The sequence below is a fragment of the Schistocerca serialis genome, chromosome 6, assembly GCF_023864345.2.
Source record: "Schistocerca serialis cubense isolate TAMUIC-IGC-003099 chromosome 6, iqSchSeri2.2, whole genome shotgun sequence".
In the NCBI taxonomy this organism is placed as follows: Eukaryota; Metazoa; Arthropoda; class Insecta; order Orthoptera; family Acrididae; genus Schistocerca; species Schistocerca serialis.
The window spans coordinates 729,067,037-729,086,759 of NC_064643.1; the positions used below are offsets into that span (position 1 = coordinate 729,067,037).

Consider the following 19,723-nt stretch of genomic DNA (forward strand, 5'->3'; position numbering starts at 1 on the left):
CTGAATGACATTTCATTGACATTAATTTTGTCTTAGTAAAAATCATATCTATTGTCAAAGTTATAGAAGTGCTCTGAGGACTTTGACTACTCTAGATTAGGCTAGCAATTCTAGGAGGTTGTACACTAGTATTTGTACAGGTACTTCCTCTCTCGAAGTTACTGTGACCATCGTCCCATCTGGAAGATTCACATCGTCCTTGGAATTACACTGTTCTACAAAAAAAAACTTTTTTTCTATTTCTGATAAAAAATATTGTGATCCTAGTTGTATTTTGAGTGCTGAATTGAAAACTGTTTTTGGTTTTTTTCTGTCAGGGATAGTTTATGAGTAATCGCAATTTTATTTCTCTTTTCAGTTTCTGATATAGTGCAGCAAACGTGAGGTGAAATTCAACAAACAAATGTACATCTTTATGATGTTATAAGTTCATCACATTAATGGAGGGTGGGATCTAACATATAACACAGTAAACTTTGTGTATACACTTTGAAGCATTTATTTGACATGAGAAATTACAGAAAATTGACAAACAATGAGCCACTGCCTTGTAATGCACATCACTTTTTTCTCTTGTATTGTGAATTTTTCTTCTCTCGAATGATATTCCAGCAATAATCTGCTAACATAGAAGGTACCCACTTCCCTTCATAGCGCCTTTCTATGGTAGAAATGTCTTTATGGAATCTTTCCCCATGTTCATCCGATACGTCACTACAACTCTCTGTGAAGTAGTCCAGATGAGAGTCCATCATATGTACCTTCAAAGACATATTGCACCCCAAATCCTGATATGCTTTGATCATATCCTTCACCATTGCTTTGTAGTTAGTAGCTCTTCTTCTTCCGAGGAAGTTTTCTGACACCATCTTGAAACAGTCCCATGCAGTTTTTTCTTTATCAGTTAAACATGCTTCAAAATTTGCACCTTTCTGCAGCTCCCTGATTTGTGGGCCCACAAATACACCTTCCTTTATTTTTGCAGCTGAAAGACGAGGGAATTTGGTAGCTAGATATGCAAACCCACAGCCTGTTGGATCCATGGCCTTCACGAATTGTTTCATCAGGCCAAGTTTGATGTGAAGCGGTGGAAGTAGTATATATTCAGGAGCTACCAGACTTTCACGTTGTACATTCTTTTCGCCAACTTTCCATCTTCACCTAGGCCTTTTCTTTTTCATGTAGTGAGAATTTCGGTCTCAACTATCCCACTCGCAAAGAAAACAGGCATACTTTGTGTAGCCTTGTTGATTTCCCAGTACCATAGCAATTACCTTGAAATCTGCACATATTTTCCATTTGTGTTCATTGTCTTTTAATGAATTTAGCATCTTTTGTACGAATTCGTAATTAAAGCTACTGGAACAGAGGGTATTTTATTTCCGTTATGGAGCGAAACACCCTTCAGACTTGTTTTCGATGCATCTATGAAAAGCCTCCACTCCTGTGAAATATAAGTGAAGTTCAGCATTTTCATGAGGCCAGAAACGTCATTGCAAAATGTCAGTGCTTTGTCAGTTGAAAAATAAGAAATAAAGGCATGTTCTCTGTGCCTGAACACACTGATTTTAGTACGTTGGTGCAGCAGATTACACTCTTGTAATCTTGAACCAAGCAGCTGCACCTTTTGTTTACTTAGTCCTAGATCACGTACTAAATCATTTAAATCTGCCTGTGTTAACAAATGTGGTGATGACTCACTTGTGCAATAATATAAAGAATCATCATCTGTGATTTCTTCAGTACTACTTATTTCACTGTCACTTGCAATTTGACCTCGAGCTCTTGAAGGTACTGGAAGGTTGTCGGAATGCTGCACTGGCATTCTCACTGAAGGCAGATCTGGGTGAACAATGTGCCTCTTTGACTTTTTGTTTGTAAAACCCTGAATTTTTGTTAGACAGAAATAACAATCAGTAACATGGTCCTTAGGCTCCCTCCACACCATGGGAACAGCAAACAACGCCACATTCTCTTTACCTTTCCATCACTGAATTAGTTAGCAGTAACATGTAGCACAACAGAAATGTGGTGCCCATTCTTTATCTTGGTCTCCTACCTCTACTCCAAAGTAATGTTTGTGTGCTTTCTTTATGACTGAAGAAATGCTCTTCCTATTTCTGGCAAAAATGAACTTCCCACAGATGTAGCATAAGTTGGCTGGCTTATATCAACCTCCATGACGACATGGCATTTCTGCAAATTTAAAAATACCACTTTGGTAATACACCTGTATTAAATTAATAGAAGGGAACTAGAGGAACGCTGATGTGTAAAAACAAGCAGTCATTTTACCTTCAGCACCAGGCTCAATCAGTTTACACACAGGAACTAAAAAATTCAACCGTGCTCGGAAATATGACAGACAGTTACTTGTCAGCCAAAACACCCACTCGTTAAGACTGACACAAATTGCGGCTAACACCACTGTTGTAAACTCGATGCACTGCCCCTAGGAGGCGTGAAGCTTTACTGCCGAGGCAGCGACCGGCTGTCTCCGTTCGAGTTAATGACATGTTTCAAGTGGTCTTAATGACATAGGTGTGGCGGGTGATAACCTAATGATGTCTGATTCTTCCCACCTGCTGTTGCACAAGAAATTATCACGTTCTATCACTATTGGATGCGGCACCATACCCGTATTTCTCTATAACATCTCTGTGTTTGCCATGAATTGAGACTATACATATATATGCATATTACATAAAAAGTATCGCTGACAATGATATTTTGTTTACATATTTGAATTTCCCACGGTAAAATGGTCTAGAAGCACATACTTTCATATCAGAAATAGAACCCATGTCGAACAGTGTTATTCTCAACATACAAATAAAATACGAATCCAGATAATATTTGTACTCTCCTGTATGATAGCTTGTTTTATGGCTTTAATATGTAGGGATAAAAATCAGTTCTGCCATGGTGTTGTTTAACCCAACCCAAATTCATTGTCTTTTTTTCAGTCATATTGTGATGTGCTTAACCATAGTAAAATATGGAAAAATAATTTTCGTAAGGACCTGGTATAGTTGTCTTGGGTTCTACGTAGAGTACTTGGTTATTGTAGAAAAACCTTCAGTAAGCTGTGATCGGACAAAAAGCAAAATATTGGGATATTGCTTAAAATTAAGAAGAAAATAAGAAACATACTTTCTTATCCACGTCTACTGACAAATTATGTAATTATGGATTAAAGAAATGAAGATTCCGTTAAGTGCGTGAGGAATTGCATATTTTAAACAGGCCTCCATTCTAAGTAATTTTTAACTGGCATGGTGCCAACTGGACATATGTGACCTTTGTAATGTTTGTGTAATAATTTATTATGTCAACAATTGCTTAGATATGTAAAAAAATATTCACATTGCCAGTTTCGGCAAATATTTGCCATCTTTGGGTGTGCTTAGTATTCAAAAAGCTTCATACAGATAAACAAATATAGCAGGCACTTCGAACATCTTAAAAGTCATTTGACGTTTGAATGAATGCACATCATATCGTTGCCTGATAAAGATAGCATTTTGTCATGACTTTGACATTCAAAGTTTCTACTATATTTGTTAGTCCTTATGAAGCGTTTTGTGGATTAAGCATGTCTGAAGATGGCAAATATTTGCTGAAACAGATAACATGAATATTTTTTATATCTAAATGATTGTTGACATAATAAATTATTATACTCTATTCATACAGTGAGAGTATAAGTTATGATAAATGTCAGTGCATTCCTGTCAGATGCTAGGCTAGCAATAAGAGAAAAACAAAAAATGTAGTGAAGGGAGTATGTTTCTTCATAGTGGCAGTTTTACCTTAGGCACACTCATCATTCCTCAGCATTTGGTTTCTTCTGGGCTTTTGATGGGTACCGGGAGTGTGAGAAAGTTTGTTTATAATATTTACTCTGTCATCTGGAGTCTATAACTGCACACAGTCTCGTAGCAAAGTGCAAATATGCAGAGTCATCAGAAATTATAGAGTTTAGATTGAAGTACCCTTATACACTTTTACAGCCAAGTACTAAGTGTATTGAATCACCACAAAAACTGCTTATATCGAACGAACAAGGATTTCGTGTACCCTATACTGAACTACAGTCCCTTGGGTATACAACAAATAACAGTGTGTGTTGTGACTCTGCCAAAAGTGCTGATATTGATCTGATGCTAATAATGATCTGACATTGAAGTTTTATATTGTCCATTGGAAGACCATCTATCAGGTTTAAGCAAGTAATAGTGTGATGGAAGGTTGCCAGTTGAGTTGCATTCGAATGGGCCTCATATTTCATCTCAGTGAAATGTTAAAGATGCATATGTTTAAAAACTTGTGCAATAGTCATCCACACAATGGCTTGGTGGCGTTGGACTATTGTGGCAGTCCATTACGATCAAAGGGTTAATGTAGCTTCTGACAGATACTTCACTTTGTTAATGTTTACCTTGCATTCCACATCCCAGGTCTCCTCCTTCAGGATGATGTCAGCCAAACAAGGTGAACTGAGTACTAATAGATTCCAGTTGATAAAATTTCGTATTCCTCAGTTTTTCTCAACATTACTCCTAGTCTCTTTTCACTGATAGAATATCGACATAAGGCTTATGTATGTGTAAGGTGTTACTTACACATAGTCTCTGGTTGATCTTAGTAAATATTTTTCGTGGACAGAAAATAATCTTGGCTCTTTGCTATTCTCTATGTCTGATGTACTTACATGCAGTTCTTTGGGATTTACTATTGAGCTTTCTTTTAAAACAGGTAAACATGGCTGACAAGGCAGTGGTGATCCCTTCTGATGAGGATGATGATGACTGCATCCCAGTGCCTGCAAAAATTGTCAAGATTCCAGAAATTCTTTTGGATGATGAGAATAAAGCTTTTACACGGACAAAGACCGTAAAACGTTATATATATTCCTCTGATTCTGATGATGAGGAACAGGAAGTTGTTAAAATTAAAAAGAGAAAACATTCCAGTAGTGATAGTGATTTTGCACCTGTTGATGATGATAGTGATGAAGACACAGATAATGGCAGGAAGAAAGCGAAAAAAGGCGTGAAAAGTAATGCCAAAGAACCAAGCTTGAGTAAACCCAAAAGGAAAGTGAAGGCGGATCTACAAGAAATTTCACCAAAAAAGAAAAGAAAATTGGAACAGGGGACCACTAAAAAAACTAATAAAACTGTGACCAATAAAAAGCAGAGGGTAACAAAAACAAAGACAAATGTTAAGTCAGAAGATTTACTTTCAGAAGTCACTGTCAAAGAAGAAGTGTCACAATTAAATGACATAGAAGAAGTGAGTGAGGTCATAGAAGATGTTGATGAAAAAACAGATGTGAATAGTAAAACCAATAAACCTAGCAGCAAGAAAGCCTTACCCAAGGTATGTAAATTCTTATCTCTTTTACTTTTCTTGAAAATTGTGGACAATGGTGTGTATGTGTGTGTGTGTGTGGGGGGGGGGGGGGGGGGGGGGGTTGCAGGGTAAGGGTAAGTAACCATGTGTTTAAATTCATCTCATCTCACTTCTGTTCCACTTGTGCTTGTTTCAGCCCTTTCTTTCCTATTTCTCTCTCTCTCTCTCTCTCTCTCTTTGTATGACTTTCTTCTACAATGTTCACAACCTTCTTTACAGGAATAGACTTATGGACAGACGCAACACAACATGCCCTAGGTGGTGACTCACCAAAGGCACAGAACTGATTTTGGCTACCTGCTAGGGAAATTTTGATAAAGCCAGCCTGCTATCTTTTGCATTGTTGCCTTACTAATTATTCAGCATATAATGACAGTTGCAATGTCAGCTATCTTACAAATGATATATAATGTAATATACAATCTAATAAATAATCTAATAGATAAAAAATCTCATATCAAAAACTTGTGGTTTTCATTGATTTTCAAATGATGTAGTTATGTATAATGAAGTGTCATCCAAAAAAATTATAGTATAATCCATCCATACGTGAGACAATGTTCGAACCTAGTTCCCATGTTATTCAACGTGTACCTTGAATAAGCTGTGTAGAAAACCGAGGAGAAATGTGGAAAGAGGATTAAGGCAAAGCTTTGAGATTTCCTGATGATGATATTTATCAAGATGATAATTGTTGCAGTCTTCAGTCTGAAGATTGGTTTGATGCAGCTCTCCACAGTATTTTATCCCGTGTGAGCCTTATCATCTCTGCCTAACTATTGCAACCTACAAAGTATATCCCCCCTGATTCATTGCCTCCTCATTAGGTATTCAATTTGCCTATCTAACCTTCAGCATTCTTCTGTAGCTCCACATTTCAAATGCTTCTATTCTCTTCTTGTCTGAACTGTTATTTGTCCACGTTTCACTTCCGTACAAGAGAACATTACAGACAAGTATGAGGTACATGCAGTAAGTAATGAAATATTTTTTTCTGAAAGCAGGTTGGTTTTATTCAGGATTCCAATACTCCATATTTTTCCCCACTCTATTGGCAGAAAAACTCTATTTTTCGACATAATCTCCATTCAGTGCGGTGATCTTATGCACCTTACTGGGAGGCCTTGTATGCCTCTGTGGTACCACTCTACCGTGGAGGAGGACATCAAACATAATAACCCTTTCAGAATCCCAGAAGACTGTCATCATGACTTGACTGGGTGAGTGTATGGCTTTGAACTTTTTCTTTGGAGGAGAGGTGGTGTGGCACTACTCCATGGATTACAATTTTGTTTCCAGTTTGAAGTGATAAATTCATGTTTTGTTGATGATGTTCAACAAAAAATTGTCCCTCTCAGACTTGTAACATGCAAGCAATTCCATACAGATGGTTCTTCGCTGCTCTTCATGGTCGGCGAGGAACTCAGTGGGTGCACACCTTAGAGTACCCCAAATAGTTAACATGTGTGCCAGCACTACCAACAGAGATATCCAGTTTTTACAGTGAGGTGTTTGATTGTGATCTGTCAGTCACATTAAATGAGACTGTCCACATGTTCCAACATTGCAGGAGTCCCAGTTGTGTGCGGCCAGCTGTCACGCGGTAGATTGTGTTGACAGATGCCTCGCCCGATGACTCACCGTGCTTTTGTTCTTTGTAGATATTCTTCGGGCACCTATGAATATATGCGATGCTCTGGTTTTCGTCCAAAAGAAACTCAATGACAGGTCTCTGCTTGGAACGCACCTCCGTTACAGACGCCATTTTAAAGGTTAAGTATAGTGGTGCTACCTGTCAATACTTCGTGAAACTACAGGGCCTGAAGTGGGAATATTCCATGGTGTCCCACAACAAATTCTGTACTTTTCAACTAAAACTGGCTGAGAAAGAAATTGTTATTTTACATGAGTGTCCCTCATATCTTCAGGAGATTCTTCCTAACATTTAAATTCATCCTTGATCTTAACAGACTGCACTTTGTATCCTCCCTGTGTTGGCTATCATAGGTTACTTTGCTGACCAAATAACAAAACTCATCTATTACTTTCAGTGTCTAATTTCCTAATCTAATTCCTTCAACATCACCAAATTTTATTTGACTACATTCCTTTACCCACATTTTACTTTTGTTGGTGTTCATAGGCTACAAGGCTTGTCACACAGCTTTCTCAACCACTGCTTCCCTTTAGGATCATGTCATTTGACTTGTACAATGACAGTCTGCCTTCTGTACAAGTTGTAGATAATTTTTCACTCTTGTATTTTATCACTGTTACCTTCAAAACTTCAAAGAAGAAAGTCGAGTTAAAATGTAAAAAACTATCCATAAATCTGCAAATGCTATAATTATAGTTTTGTCTTTTTGCAATTATCTTCTAAGGTAACTCATTTTGTCGATATTAGTATGCAAGTTCCTACATTTCTCTGAAACCTATAATGATATTCCCCAAGTCTTTCTGTTCTTCTGTAACTAATTTGTGTATTGAAATTGTAAAAGGCTTTCTCTAACTCTACAAATGCTAATAAGTTAGACTGCCTTTCTTCAGTGCAACTTCCAAAATAAGTCACAGGGTCAGCATTGCCTCACATGTTGCTACATTTCTTCATAACCCATACTGATCTTCCCATAAACTTGACTTCTTCCAGTTTTTCTATTCTCCAGTAAATAGCCATGACATTTTGTAGGCTTTGGTTTAATTTGATTTATGTGAGAAGCCCAAACACAGTGTTCTTAGCGTGCTGCTGTGTGCACTGAAATTAAGTTTATTGTGCACTTTTCCCCCTTATCATCTAGTAAAGCCAACCCTTTCGCTGTTGTGGAGTTGTATACACATTCTACTCCACCGTTCCCCAGGTGCTGTGGACGTGCATGTGCATACACATGCCACTTAGGTTTCCCTACAGTGCTATTGACGTCTGTATGTGTCCTGAGCTGCCACCCTTCCACTGCTGTGAACGAGTTGTGTCCGTGTCTGATGAATAAAGAACAGAGTATTTATCATACAACGTATGTGCCTTTTTGTGTCATACCACTTGGAAAAAAACTCATTTTAACGTCGTGGGTCATTTATGAAATTTGACAATTGTTTTGACCATATAATTCCTGATTCACAGGGATGGAAATGGGTGCATCATGTGCAACCATCCATTGGTTATAAAAATCAATGACTTGAGAACAAAATGAGATACTGTTTTTCTCTCAATTTTAAATAAAATTTTGTTATCTTATCTACATTTCGTGTACTTTGTATGGGCTAAAATCAACCCTATGCAGAGTTTACTCAATGCATTTTTACTGCTGAAAACCCTTTAAAAATTTGTGCAACCTTTTATTGTTCCATTTGATGCAGTACAGTAACTATGCCATAATGAAGAGAAGTTCAGTCCTTTATTAAAACTGAATGATAAATATTTCGTAGTGGCCGAAACACTGTTTATCAGCACAGGTGTCAGCACTGAGTCAATGACCCAAATATTCTGTAGGGCACTTTCATTCCCCTCATTGCATAGTCTACACTTATTGTCTTCTTATTCTGTACTCATTGTGTGCAGATGTTTCCTGAAGTTCTCATGGCCTGTTATTAGTCCTACCCTGAGTTTAGTCTTGTCTCCTGTTCAAGTCAAGGTTTGCAGAACTTCTCCTTAAACATGACTTGCCACGTGTTTGTTTTTTGAGCTTAGTCCAATATTCTGTTTGCTGCTTCCTGCTCTAGCAACCTAGTTTTGATTTTTAGCATTGCCTTAGTGATGGTTAAGACAGGTTCCAGTCCGACAAATGGAGTCTTCGTTCCTGTCCTGGCCAGCCTCTCAGCTTGTTCATTACCTCAAATTCCTGAGTAGCGAGGGACCCACAGCAGGTTTAACCTGATGCTTTCCTACCCTCGGAAGTGATTCATGCCATCCAGCAACAATATTTACTAGCCAGTACTACTACAGTGGCACTCAACTGAAGATGGCCAGAAGACTCTGCGCCGAAATATCGTGGCAGGACGTTACTGATATCCGGCAGTTCTCCCGTGTTTTTATGGAACAACAATATTCAATTTTGTTTCAGAGGCTGATAGAAGTGTCAGAGCTACTTGGCTATCTGAATGGCTTTGTCACAAGATTAGTTAATAGCGTTCTGAACTGAATATGAAGCACTTACAACTCAGCCAGTTACAGATATGAAATATTAATTCCAGCAAATCAGGAACACCATTTATTTTAGGATAAATCAGGTCACAGTAGCACAAGCAGAACGATTCAAACATATTATGAATGAGACAGAACAATTGTTACAAGCATATCAGCCAAACTTGATCAATAACTAAGCAAGGTTTTGTCGGAACAAAACAGTCATAGAGTGTCACACTCCTGGTGGCCACCACGTGAACTTTTTTGACAACTTAGCTGAACAAGTAAGCTAACGACTCGTTATCAGAGGGTGCTGATGTCTGCCGCTACACCATCCTCCTTGGGAAGATTGGAGCATCATCCACGGATCACACCAGGAAGTGAATGTGCCATGCAGAACAAGTTTGGCGCTCTGGTTGAGCTTCTGCTTCCAGTGGAGGTTTTTGTACTCACAGCACACTGTAGCTGGTTGCATTAAGCATGCATTTGTGGTAGTTCTGGCAACACAAAGGCTGGTCTATTTGCTGTTAATTGAGGTATGTATTGCTTTTTTCACTTGTGCCAATGACACAATGAGGGCATGTGTACGGAAGTGTCAGTGACTGTTTCATTCCACCTCTGCATAACATCACGTGTTTACTAGTCTGTAATTTGCAGTGCACAAAGTTTTGTGATACCCCTTGTTTCAATGCTGCAAGTGGTCAGATTTGTATCTTTCGCCCTCTCCGTTGAGAAATGAAGTCTGTTTGACTGGTATCCTCCATCGAGACCAAGTGTGGATCATGAACTCACCAGGAAGCCATAGTACTTCTCCATAAACTAGCTCAGATGAAGAAGAGTTCAGCTTGTATTTGCAAGTGTTTCACAGACCAAGCAAGACCAACAGTAAAGTTGTTGCCCAATTTGACTTGTGACACATTAGTGCAGCTTTTAATGAATAGTGCTAGTGTTCAGTCATTCCATTACTTGCTGGGTTGTGTATGGCACCGCAGGATTTGCTCAGCTGGTCAAATAGTTGAGATTCGAATTGTCAGCCGTGGTCTGTTGTGATGTGTAGCGGACAACCGAACTGGGATATTCACTGCGAAACAAAGGCAGTGCCTAGTGTTTTGCACTGAGTTAGTGTTGACTAGTATGGCTTCTGACCAGCAAGTAAAGCAGTTGATTGCTGTTAACAGATATTGTTGGCCATTTGAGGGCAGTGACTGTCCTACCACATCAGTATGTACAAGCACAAATCATGCAGTTTTGTCTGGGGAATTTTGCACAGGTTCATGTACATGGCAAGGTACTTTGCTACACTGGCATTGAACACATGCACGAGTCCAGGTTTTACAACCTTTCTGTATACCAGGCCATACAAAAGACTAGCGAACAGTTTCACTGTTAATGTACAACCATGACAACATAAATCGTGCAGACTCTCGAAAGCGTGTCTATGGAATGAGGAAGGTAGAAATGGATGAGGTGCCCCATTCGAGACTTTGCAGTTCAGCTGTTCATGGCAGAAATGTCGTACCAGTTTCAGCTGAAGGTTGTAGGAAGTGGCTTTCAGCAGATCCTGAAACTCCTGGTCTGACTCTTGTGCTTTGGCAAGTTGAGTAAAATCCACTGCGTCTGTTATACTGTTTACACGGGGTAGACTGTTGGCTACCCTTGTCATTTCCTGATTTGTGGCATATGCCAGTGCTAAATTGAACAATAAATTCCAAATTACTGTATTGTCATGGCGAGCCTTTATCCTTGTTCTGCCTGAAGACGTAGATGAATGGTTGTGGTCTGTGTAAATTGCAAACTGCCTCGCCTCCCACTGTATGCAAAAGTATTTAATAGATTGGTGAAGAGCAAGTAGTTAGAGATTCTGTGTGCTCCATTTTTGTCCTGGTGTAGAGCTTGTGCAAGTAAAATGCAAGTGGATGCCACTCTCCGTCTTTGCATTATTGTAATGCTGCACTGATGGCAGTTGGCTTTTATCTAACACCGGTGTGAGAGTTGCTTCTAATTAATGGTGCATGAGTAGTGCTGTTTTCACTATAGTTTGATTGGCTGTGTTGAAATCAGTGCTCATAGCTTCCTCCACAGTACTGGTATGTTTCTCCTGAGTTTAGGGCCAGGCAATGCTGTGGTTAGAGGTTCTTGAATCCCCCGGCAAAAATTGAGAATTCTCAGAAAGTAGTGCAGTTCTTTCACAGCTTCCAGCATTAGAATCGTCAATATTTCTTCTACTTTTTCTGGAAGCACTAACAATTCTGCTAGGGATATCAGGTGGCCTAAAAAAGATATCTGTGGTTGTCCAAAAACACACATGGCAGTATTTAACACAATCCCATATTTGCCCAGTTGTCTAAAGATTTTGACTGAATGCTGTTGGTGTTCCTCTACTGTGGTTGATAAAACAAGGATGTCATCAAAGTATGCGAAACAGCATGACAAACCTTGTAGCACTGAGGCTGTGTACCTCTGCAAGTCTTTGCAGCATTTCTTAAGCCGAACGTCATGGACCGACTCTCAAAGAGGCCAAATGATGTAATAATAGCCTTCTTCAATACATCCTCTTCTGCCACAGGAAGTTGCGTGTAGGCCGTGGTGCAGTAGTAGTCTGTGCATGGTCGCCAAACACCATACTTTTTGACGCCAATTGTAAAGGTGACTACCAAGGGATACTGGAGGTGCATGCGATGCCTTCCTTCAATGTTGCATTGAACTCTGCTTTGACAGTAGCTGAAGCAAGACATCTCGGCCTACAAGAAGTTAGTGAGCCTGTGGTGGTGTTAATGTAGTGCACAATGCTGTGATGTACTTTTTTCGGAGCACCTGGGAGTTGCTTGATGTGATACCTGGGAACTGCACGAGTAACTCCGCGTATTTGCTGCCTGTTGACTGGAAAAGTTTGCTGCCATGCACAGCTGCACTGCATAGAAATGGGGCAGCAGATAGACCGATGATGCTGTCACCAAGGTATGTGTTGGCGATGTGTGGCATCAGATGATAATGTGCGAGAAAGTTAGCACCAATTATGGGTTCTGTCACATCTGTTTTGGTAAAAGTTTCAAGTGAAGGCATGACAAAAACCTAAGTCCGGTTCTGTGTGCTGCGTCCTGTAGGTCACTATGGATTAGTTATTAGCTGCAGAGAGGCAGAACGACATTATCAGCCGATACATATGCAACAGAATCTATGGAAAAATAGTTAAATCAGGTCCTGTGCCCAGTAGAAACTTCCACCCTGTCTTCCTGACAGCTACAAAGAGATGTAGGGATGGCAACTGACAATGAGGTGCGCCTACTTCCATTTGCTATTGCTGTTTGGGCAAGTGTATGGGGAAGTGCATTTCAGCACCTTGTCACTGAACTTCCGATGATACCAACATATATCGTGCTGTGCTGCCAACTGCTCGAGAGTTCTTAGGGGAACAACTTCTGGATCTTCTTGGGGCGTGGCACGTTACTTTTTACCGCCCTGCCAATGTCCTGCAATGTTCATTTGTCTGGCTAAAAGCTGTAGTAGAAAATACTAGACCACTACTGTCAACTGCAGGTTCCAACATACATAGAATTGTCCGGTAAACGGGATGTGGCTAGTACTGAAATAAAAGTTTTAACTTGGCAATGTAAATTTTTAGGTGTATTTTTACGATAAAGATTACAGTTAATACTGCCAAGTCTGTACTAAGTGGAAACACAATGTAAAGTTCACACGCAACACCACAATCACACATGTAGCCAGTTTATGGTATTTACACCCGTTACCAAAGTTAATAGAGTTCACCGGATCGATTAATTATGAAAATGCTCGCTCAAATGTTGTGCACTCTTCTCTACAGGTAATACCTGTTCCAGTCTTAGATCGCACAACATGCCACGGGGTTTTAACTAACAGTCAAAAGCAATAATTTTGATATTCCGTCCGAAATTCCACATGACTTCCACTATACCGTTCACTTAAATACACTTTGTACTACTTCGCGAACTCGTAATTAGCATTTTTCCGCGATTTTACAGTACTTTCGTCGCAGCTGCTTTCAATGAGATGTTACTAGTTCGAACACTCAGCCCCCACTTACTTAGATCACACCAAAGGCTTTGTTACCAGCGTAGATTGGCGCGAGCCTGCATTTTTCTGATTGGCTGATATCACAAACAGCAAATCAGGTTGTAGTATTATCCCGTGCTAACCCGCGCTTTACTTCAATGACCAATCATAGTAAAACATTTCTTTCTCTGGCAATTGCTAAAGAAATAAATTTAGAAAAGTATCAAATATAAAATTACTCCTTCCGAAATTACCGATTAATTTTGTGTTCTACTCACAATTTATTAGTACCATAAACTGACTGCACATTTAATTATAGTAAATCCCCTGTATATTTTAACTGGTACTTCGTGAATAAACAAAACAATTTTCATTTACTTCTGTTCTTCTTCACTCATACAACACTCACACTGCTAATTACTACACATATAAAACAATTATAATTATGCAAATACATTAAATATTAGTCAGACATAACTTTACAACATTGTTTTGACTATGACTGCTAGCACTGTCCGTCAACTGCTGACCTCTGCTGCCTACTAGTACAACTATGTGCAGTTCTGTAACTCAGGTCCATGTCAGCTAGTGACATCTGTCGATGACTCATGCCTATAACAATATCGTCCTAACAAGTTACAGGAGGGATGCAAAGGCGCTATGCCTCATACCCCCTGTAATTATTAAAATTGTTGAAAACAACTTTTTATAATTTTACTACATCGCGACTGTCTCCTTATTCTCAAAACCAATGTGAAATTTGAAAATTACTAATCTAAGTTACAGAATTGTTACTTCGGACTTGGCAGAATAGCCTAACTAAGTCTAATATTTTACAAAACGTTTTTCAAAACTTTACAACTGAACTAATTAATTTTTTCCTTCAAAACCAAACTTTCCACAAATTGTGACTTTACATAAAATAGTTCTTGTCCATTACAATTAAATTTTTCTCCTTTCACTTCCTCTTAGTTACATGAACTCAATATTTCATTGAATCTCCACCCGCACTTTGATTGGTGTCCTGGTGTAATTTTGAAATCACTCCTACCTTACATGTTGCACTGCATAAGTGTCCTCTACCTCACGATTTTTCTCTTAGCATGTCACAACACCTTTGTTGGTTGGCGCCCATAACATTGCACATTGGTCCCCTCTCAGGCCAGTCCTTATTGTACAATGGTTTTTACCTACAAAACACAGTTTCGTCTAAGACTACTAATATACATAACCGACTTAACACATAGTATAAAATTGTTCTCCCTATGCTATACTCTTTAATTAATTATATTTTAACTATTCAAAGCAAATTAACAGAACATTTAACTCTTAAACTGCAAGAAAATTTGCGTTTTCTTTTAAAGTGTTTAACTACTTCAGGAAAATTATGCATTGCTATTGAAGGCATACACTGAAATCACTTAATTAGGTTAAATTCTGATTATTCCCTATCCACTTAATATTTTCTCAAAACTTGACAACTACGGCAAAGTCTTTATGACAGCTTTTACCAGGTTCCATAAATATGCTTAACTTTATGATTTTTTCTTCAAAAAATTTTATAAAGGCTTTTACAGTAGCAAATAATACACAAAAAATAAAACTTGAGCATGACTCCAAAATCACATAAGATATTAAAGTCAAATACATATAACTATTTACAAAATCCGTTATATACGCCCATTCACTCTTACCTTTCACACCTGGTAGCATTAGTATTAGTAATATTTTGGTTGTCGTCTCTATTGGTTTATTTTATTAGTCACCTCTGGTAAATTTCATGTCATTTTTGGCATAGATTCATTTTCCATTTAAACCATGCATCTTCTTGCAAATCATCTTACTCGCTTTCCATTAGTAATCAAATGCTAACTAACACCCTTTTTTTTTCCAAACATCAACTTTTGTAACAACACTCCACAATTCCTTTACCATTTTCCAACAGGATAACACTCCCTTCTACAACAAGTTATGCCCTTCCTCCTCATTACTCTGAGCCCTTTTATTATATTCTGTAATTAGTCATCTGTGTTACTTCTCTCACTACTACTTCAAAACGTATATCTTCATATTCAACATGACAACACCCCACTAATACAAATTCACCAAAATGCTTCATTTTATTTTTCAAATTATATCTGCCTATCTCATTACTCTAACTTTCTCAACTCCTGTTTATAGCTTTCACCAGGATCTACCTCCACTTCGTCCCCATATTCGTTGTATCCTTCCAGATCTGTTCTCTTCCTACAATATCTAATCTGAATCTGCTCACCTTCCCTCTTTGTAAGCTTTCTTTTCTTAGAGAAAGGCACTATAATGTTTTTCACACTCACTTCCAGGCTTATATTGTCATTTTCAAAGTCCAGCCTCCCCTTGTACTTCATTAAGAAATCAATTCCCACTAACATGTCTATACTTAAGCCCTCAATATCTAGAAAGTTATGATACGGCTGGTTACCATTTATACTGATAGGCAACATCACTTCATACTTTACATGCTTCTTCACTTTTCCTGTGGCTACAATTAATTGGATTCCCATGACAGGCATAATTACTAGCTCTCTTTTATTAGGCAAAGCATCTAACCATTTCTGACTAACAGCACACAAATCACAGTCACTATCAGCTAGGCACTGTACTTCTTCCCCTTGCACTAACAGACTGATTACTGGTCGAACTTTCTTTTCTTCCTTAACAATGACTTCATCCTCCTCAAGCAAGTCGTGTACAATTTTACGCCTTTCAAAACCTACAGGATTGCTTTTACTACTCTCCCTTCTTACATTCTTTAGCCTATCCACTACGGATAGATTAAAACACTTCTGCAACTCTGCAGCTCCCTTTTCTACAGTAATTAGTTTCTCCACTAATTCTTCTACCTCATCTTCTCCTTCTACATTATTTTTACTCGGCTGACCCCCATTCTGGTCATCACCGGCATGAAATGCTTCCATAGCTTCCTCTATGTCCCTGTTTACTGACATCAATAATTCTTCTATCCACTTCTCATCTAGCTCCTGCAATCCCTGTGTATTCGTATCTCCTCCTTCTCCCTGGCAAGATTCCTCATTCACTCTACTGTACACTTCTCCCTCACTGCTAGATTTTACATCACTTTCAACATCTTTTCCCACCAAACAACCTGCAGCACAGTGCTCCTTTTGCCTGCTCCCATCTACATAGCCACCTTGTAGCATGCCTATTCTATCATCCTTCGCTTTACTACTTTCAGTTGTATCACTATTGTCAATAATTTGGACTTCAGTTACTTTATTCTTATTGTATACAAAAGGTATGGCCAGCAGATTCAAATTACTGCTACCCGTTCTGCAAATGCCAGCCCCTTCACAGACGGGATCTAGTTTCCCGTGCCCTGTGATTCTGCTTCATTTCTGCCTCGCACCCCCACCTGATCTCTCTCCTGAAAATCATTGTCATCATGAATTGGCGATCGCAATCTGTAAGCGTGCCCCTGATCATTATCAATTGTCCTTGGAACTGAAGCATAGCGCCAACCCCTTCCTCGGCTATTATGTGACACACCCATTCTGTTTACATTAACATTCTGACCTCTCTCAACTGTATTCTGAGGCCTAAAACTATGATTTGTCTGCTCCTCTTCCTGCATAAGCTTCTCCCCCTTTCCAAATAGCTAATAAACTTGTCAACATTGTCCCTATGAGCGGCACCTATTTTATTTCTCCAGCTTAGAGGCAACTTTCCATCTAACCCCATAATTATTTGCTCAGGCTCTAATTTGTTCTTCAAATATGATAAATTAGTCACCCATCTTAAAGCAAATATTTTTATATTCTCTTTCCTGGGATTGAACTTTTCCCCAACCCAGAAACTTTTGCAACTCTATTTGCTTTTGCTTGCCCCAATATTCTTTGAAAAACGCTTGTTTAAACTGCTCTAACGTCTCATATTGTTCTGTTGCAGTCGTTCCCCATATCCTAGCCTCACCCAAAAACTTCGATGTTACGAAACCAATCTTCCGTCGGTCACTCCACAAACTAGGCAAAACATTTTCAGAATCGTTCCAGAACTCTTTCGGATGATTACCATCTGGATCAAAACGAAGAAACTGTCTGTTTGTAATATAAGACACTTCAGCAGTTTCCGTAACCATACTACAGTTCACACCGTTAGCACCCAATTTAATATTACGTTCCACTTTGTTTAGTCTACTGTCATGCTCATTTAATTTAAGGGTTATTTGTTCAGTTTTGTTAGTAATTTGTTCTACACCACTCACAACCGCACTCACTCGTTCAGACACAACTTTAACACTGTCCAAACAATTTTCATTCACAGAATCAATTTTTCTATTTAAATTTCCATGTGCAGTTTGACACACGGATTCTACTGACGTCGGATTTGACTTGACTTGACTTGACCTACTTCTTTTCTTATCTGATCTATATTCTTTTTTCCTTCCAATAGCAACCTTGCTAAACAGCTCTGTTAATTCACTTTTTACATTTTCTGAAGACTTTTTACACCTACTTTCTGCATCAGAAATTCTCTTATTTACATGAGTATCAAACACCTGCAAATCCGTCCTCCACATCTTCTTAAGCTCAACAGCCTGTTGTTCTATTTTCTCATTAATTTCAGTCTTAAACTGTTTCAGATCATTAGCTAGCTTGAAAATACTACCAGACTGTTGTTCAACTTTCTGATCTAACTTCCCAAAATTTTGTTTTACCTCAGTTAAATTCTGATTAATATTACTGAAATTTTGATTCATATTCGCCATTAAAGCTGCAAACATATCTTGTAAATTTACTGGTTTGTTTTTCTGTTGTACAATTTTTTGTTCAGCTAATTGTACAGGCACAATACCAAATTTGATATCTGTTCTGTCAGCCTCGTCACTCACATTAACACTACTGACATCAAACAAACTATTAATACTGAAATCATTCAACTGACTATCGTGAAGATTTAAACTGTCACTCATACCAGAATCGGTCGGAGCATTGTGTTCCTCTTCCATCTTTACAACTGGAGATATCTGAGGCACAGCATTACTTAATACCTCCATATTAACAGTATCCCCTACTTGCTTTTGTTCAGGAGTACTTGCCTGACTAGCACTCACATCAAACTGACTTACATCGCCCTCTCTCACATCCACAGAATTATCATTCCCATCCATACTAGCAAGTCTGTTTACACATGCAAGTAATACACTATATGAACTTAGCTTATATTTCTTCGTCCGACGTCGTCGCAGCATGTTGAAAACAGCAATCTGCCTTTCTTCCCACAATGTACCAGATTCAGGGCCCCCACGCGTTACCACCGCGATGGAAGCTGCTGCGCCTTGCTGTCCGCTTACTGTGCCATCTGTTGCTCAGCAGACCAATTCTACGCTGCGCCTTCAGTCCCGTAGCATCCAGTTTGCTATAAAATTTCCGTTCCACAGGTTCTCTCCTCGTTGCATCTCAAAACGTATGTTCGTCTTCACAGCACTATCTCACTCGCACCTACATTCACTGTTGTAAAGTTAATTATTGACCGTTCCTCTCGATCACGAATTCGGTTCCTACAGCTTTATAGTTTCCCAGGCCGATGCATCATGTGCGGCGCGGCACGTCACTTTTTACCGCCCTGCCAATGTCCAGCAATGTTCATTTGTCTAGCTAAAAGCTGTAGTAGAAAATACTAGACCACTACTGTCTATTGCCGGTCGCAACATACATAGAATTGTCCGGTAAACGGGATGTGGCTAGTACTGAAATAAAAGTTTTAACTTGGCAATGTAAATTTTTAGGTGTATTTTTACAATAAAGATTACAGTTAATACTGCCAAGTCCATACTAAGTGGAAACACAATGTAAAGTTCACACGCACACATCACAATCACACATGTAACCAGTTTATGGTATTTACACCCGTTACCAAAGTTAATAAAGTTCACCGGATCGTTTAATTATGAAAATGCTCGCTCAAATGTTATGCACTCTTCTCTACACGTAATACCTGTTCCAGTCTTAGATTGCACAACACACCACGGGGTTTTAACTAACAGTCAAAAGCAGTAATTTTGATATTCTGGCCGAAATTCCACATGACTTCCACTATACCGTTCACTTAAATACACTTTGTACTACTTCGCGAACTCATAATTAGCATTTTTCCGTG

General features: G+C 38.8%; 1 protein-coding gene across 3 annotated transcripts in view; it reads left to right on the plus strand.

The window, feature by feature from the left end:
- LOC126483941 (S1 RNA-binding domain-containing protein 1) overlaps positions 1 to 19,723 on the plus strand; it is a 265,993-nt gene that overhangs the window by 51,665 nt on the left and 194,605 nt on the right. For 2 of the 3 annotated variants that reach the window (XM_050107227.1, XM_050107229.1), the window contains one exon: positions 4,759 to 5,385. In XM_050107227.1, coding sequence (XP_049963184.1) covers positions 4,765 to 5,385 — 621 coding nt within the window. In that variant the 5' untranslated portion in view covers positions 4,759 to 4,764. Of the gene's footprint in view, positions 1 to 4,755; positions 5,386 to 19,723 lie in introns of all 3 variants that reach the window. The other variant, XM_050107228.1, reaches the window with a different exon arrangement.